Raw genomic sequence first — 5,000 nt, 5'->3', positions numbered from 1 at the left:
TCTGAGCGTTAAGGAATTTAACCTCTTTGGTACCAAGGGCCCGCCACCGAACTAAATGAAGCAGTCTAGGGGCAGCTAAGCGTTAAAAAACAATAAAATAATCTAATTAATAATACTAGGGGGTGGGGGAGAATACTTCCATACTACACATCTTAACATATTCCCCTAACCTCACCACTATTTCTGACTCTCCTTGTTTCTTTCGTGCTCTTTACAGGATGAGGGTTGGAAACTGAACCGCGTGCAGTACTACCAAGAGGGTTGGCTGGCGACAGGCAATGCCCGAGGCATCGTTGGAGTCACGTACACCACCTCGCACTCCAAGAGGTCGGCGGAACTTCCTCCGCGCACCAACTACAACCTCCGGGGGCATCGTGCAGAGGTGAGTGTCCGCAGGGCTACAGTGTTGATTATTTCATCTCCTTTGGATCAACTGTCCACATCCCTTGAGGTAGTGTATTGTCTGCTTCCCACAGTAATGAAATATTTAGACAGTCGTGACTGTCTCCTACCATCCCTACAAGGTAAATTGCAACTCCAACCTAAACCAACCCAAATCAACCCAATCCAACCCAGCTCAACCCAACCCAACCCAACCTAACCCAACCCAGCGTAACCCAACCAACCCAGTCTAAACCAACCCAGCTCAACCTAACCAAACCCAACCCACCTCAAACAATCCAACTCAACCTAATCCAACCCAACCCAACCCAAACCAGCCCATCCCAGCTCAACCCAACCCAACCCAACCCAACCCAAACCAGCCCATCCCAGCTCAACCCAACCCAACCCAACTCAACCCAGCCTAGCTCAACACAACCCAACCCAACCCAGCTCAACCCAACCCAACTCAGCCCAACCCAAACCAACCCAACCCAGTCCAGCCCAATCCAGCCCAACTCAACCCAACCCAGCTCATCACTACACAGGTCAACCCAGTCTACCTCAAACAGAACAATCCAATCCAACTCAATCCAACCCAATCCAACCAAACTCTACCTAATCCAACTCAACATAGCTCAACCCAACCCAGCTCATCCCAACACAGGTCAACCCAGCCTACCTCAGACAATACAATCCAACCCAACCCAACCCAAACCAATCCAACCCAACCCAACTCGACCCAACACAGCTCAACTCAATCCAACTCAACATAGCTCAACCCAACCCAATCCAACCCAATTCAACCCAACCCAGCTCATCCTACACAAGTCAACCCAGTCTACCTCAAACAATACAATCAAACCCAACCCAACCCATCCCATCCCATCCCAACCGAGCCCAACCCGGCACGACTCGACCCAGCCTAACCCAACCCGACACGACCCAACCAGCCCTTTATGTAAGGCAGGAGATTCCGCCTCGGGGAAGTTAACTTCGACAAAGGTCATTATCACCTTTGCCCTGTGTTCGGGGACAGCAGACAGTCAGGAGAAATGACATTTGCCGGCACACGCTCAATTCGATTTCAAGCCCCCGCTGTAGGAAGCGAGACCAGAACCACCACGACGGACAGTTTGCCACCGAGATGAATAAAACCGTCTGACGGCAGCCAGAACTGAAAGGAAAAGGACCACCAGCCACGGAAGGGGTTCATCGAGATATGGGGCTGCAAAAGAGATCCCACAGAGGTTTGAATGGCCAAGCGCCAGTCTGAAAAAAAAAAAGCCACCCAATGTACAAGTATACGGAGCATAACCTCTTCTCTGCCAAGAAGGTCCAGGGAGATGAATAAAGTACCGTGGAATCGTGCCGCCCGGGGTTTGTTGAGAGAGGATGTAACCCTCTTCATACTACGGTGGTGGGACTCCACGGAAGAGGTCAATAGAACACCCTAGTGGGAGCCATACTAAAAGGGAAAACGTTATCCAATCCCTTTCGTGGGGAAACTTTAGGATTTTGTTTTGGCAAACGCTAAACGATTCTATACAACTCGAAGGAACCGATACAGGATTCATGATGGAGCATTAGGGACTGTGCGGAGGATTCCTAGGGGTGATGTCGTCGAGCAAAGTCGAGTCGCTACCGCCCACACACATGCGTCGACCGTCGCCATGACAACCACAGCATCCGACCCTCGGCTCCACGTCCCTCTCTTCCTCTCTCACAACTCCACAGCTCTTCTCTCTCTCTCTCTCTCTCTCTCTCTCTCTCTCTCTCTCTCTCTCTCTCTCTCTCTCTCTCTCTCTCTCTCTCTCTCTCTCTCTTCTCTACGTTTTCTTTTACCCTTTATCACCTGTGGTTCCTTTGAGCTGAATAAAGTCATCGATAGTTATACAGGATGAATTCCTTCATGGGGATTTTGATCGAAGTTCAGTTTGTTAGCACGAGGTTTTCTCCTAAGCTTGATAAGATAAACTAGAGCTAATCAGGACAAACGCCCTAAAGGTACCTGACTTGCCCCTCTAGACAGTAAATGGTAGACATTGTCAGGGTGGAGGAAGTTTCCTTTCGGGTTGATCGTTGCTTGGTGGCAGACAAAACGAAAATATACATCGTAGAACGCGGCAGTGAAAATGTTTATTCAGTAGACGATGACATTTACAGGAACTCCTTGGCCGTGGTCAGGAAGATGACCCAATATTATCATTTCCATCAAGTTTATCATTTTGAATCATTTCCTTCCGGTTGACGTCAGACGATTCTATTCAGATTTATAGAAAGCTCTGAACCGAAAGTGACCAACGATTAAAACTCATCTCTGTGAACCCGTAAGCTGTAGTCTTCGATATTTGTATGCTTTCTACTTCCTAGAAATCGCCACATCATCCTATTCAGCTGAGGGAATCACTTCATTTTGACTTTGTATTTACTCCTTCTTTTCCTTCTCCTCCTCTGCCTACCCCTCCTCTTCCTCCTATTCCTTCTCCTGCTCTTGCTCCTCTCTTCCTTTCCTGATCCTCCTCTTCCTCCTCCTTTTCCTGATCCTCCTCTTCCTACTCTTCTTCATCTTCCTTCTCATGGGTCTTAGTCCTCTCTTCCTTTCCTGCTCCTGCTCTTGTTCTTCCTCCCCCCCTTCTCCTCCTCCTCCTCCTCCTCCTCCTCTTCCTCCTTCTCATCCTCCTCTCCTTTTCCTTCTCCTCCTCTTCCTCTTGTTCCTTCTCCACTTCCTCATCCTCTTCATTTTGTTCATCCTCCTCTTCTTCCTCTTCCATCTCCTTTGTTTCCTCCTGTTCCTTCTATTCTTCCTCCTTCTCCTCCTCCTCCTCATTTTATTCCTCTTCCTTCTCTTTCTCCTCTTCTTTTCCTTCATTCTCCTTTTCCTTCTCTTCCCAATCCTCTTCTTCCTCTTCCTCCTTTCCCCTCTTCCTCCTTTCCCCTCTTCCTTCTCTCTCTTTTCTTTTCATTCTCCTCTTATTCATCTCTTCATCCTCCTCTTCTTTCTCCTTCCACTCATTATCTTCCTCCTCGTCCTCGTTTTACCCCTTCCTTCTCCTTCACTCTCTCCTTCTCCTCCTCCTCCCCGTCCCTCCTCTTGTTCCTGCTCTCTTATGCTTTGCTTCCTCTTTTTCCTCTTTCTCCCGGTCCTCTTCATCCTTCCATTCCTCATTCTCTTCCTCTTCTTTCTCTCCTTTCTCATCCTCTTTCTCTTACTCTTCCTCCTCCTTCTCCTCCTCTTCTTCTTCCTCTTCCTCCTCCTCATCTTCATCCTCTCCCTCTGTTTCCTCCATCATCTCTTCCTTTATTTTACTCCCTCATTCTCTTTCTCTTCCTTTTTCATTTGCTTGTCTTCATTTTCCTTCTCATCCTCTTCATCCTCAACCACTTCTTCATACTTTTCTTCCCCTTCCTCATCTCCCCGTCCTCCTCCTCCTCCTCCTCCTCCTCAACCTTCTCAACCTCCTCTTCCTCTTCATCTTTCTGTCAGCAGTACGTTTTCTTCCCCCGCCCCCCCTACTCCACCCCCACCCCACACAACGTCGTTCGAACAATCACCTCCCCCCCCCCACACTCCCCTTTGCGTACTTCAACCCGACGGCTTCCTCGAACGAAAACAAGTCAACTTTCCTTCTCCACCCTGAGTTGTTTATCATTTCCACCAAAAGTCTCCCTCCTTCACTCACTGTCTATGCTCCCTTCATTCCCCCCCCCTCTCCCAACACACATACACAGCAGCTCGTATCAGCTGGCGCAGGGGCGAAGACTTGGCTCTGACGTCATTTGGCCCCATCCACTATCCAGTTGGGCTCCTTCTTGGCCATGCCTGTACATGTATGGCCAGTTCAATGCCCTCCCAATATATATATATATATATATATATATATATATATATATATATATATATATATATATATACCTATATGTCTATATATGTATATATATATATATGTATATATAGATGTATATATATATATATATGTATATACATATATATATATATATATATATATATATATATATATATATATATATATATATATATATATAAACACACACACACACAAACACACACACACACACACACACACACACACACACACACACACACACACACACACACACACACACACACACACACACACACACACACACACACACACACACACACACACACACACAGACACACACACGCACGCACACAAGATCCTTTTCCCCCATATAAAGGAGGTAGCTAAATCAGAGGCACATACCTATTCCCACCCATTTCACTCCCCTCCACCACCCTTTCCATCCCTCCCATCTCAGCTCCTCATCGATAATGGGTCGTCCCTGCATCCGGTAACTGACCTGGGTCAAACACAATGCAATAAGACATAGTACATCCACAGCAGGGCCGCTTCACTTAACCGGCGACCCCCCCCTCTCCGTCCCCTGATGCAGAAAGAGAAAAGACGGGGGAGAAATCCCTTCTGGCTGCGTCAAAATATCATTCACACATAAGCACCCCCATCCCTCATCCCTCCCTTCTTTGCATAACAGTATCATCCATACACAGTCATTTTTCACTCATCCCTATCTCCTGCCTTCTCCCTTCTTTGCTCAACAGACATTCCCCTCTT

General features: G+C 47.5%; 1 protein-coding gene across 6 annotated transcripts in view; it reads left to right on the top strand.

Moving 5' to 3' along the window:
• The window catches only part of Tusp (WD40 superfamily protein Tusp), a 126,128-nt gene that overhangs the window by 61,410 nt on the left and 59,718 nt on the right, over window positions 1-5,000 (top strand). For all 6 annotated transcript variants that reach the window (XM_076208646.1, XM_076208645.1, XM_076208644.1 and 3 more), the window contains exon 2: window positions 218-382. In XM_076208646.1, the coding sequence (XP_076064761.1) occupies window positions 218-382 (165 nt within the window). The remainder of the gene's footprint in view (window positions 1-217; window positions 383-5,000) is intronic.

This window comes from Oratosquilla oratoria, chromosome 25 (assembly GCF_046742065.1).
Source record: "Oratosquilla oratoria isolate Oo_2021 chromosome 25, ASM4674206v1, whole genome shotgun sequence".
In the NCBI taxonomy this organism is placed as follows: Eukaryota; Metazoa; Arthropoda; class Malacostraca; order Stomatopoda; family Squillidae; genus Oratosquilla; species Oratosquilla oratoria.
The sequence above is the reverse complement of the archived record's forward strand: the minus strand, read 5'-3'. Positions and strand labels throughout refer to the sequence as shown.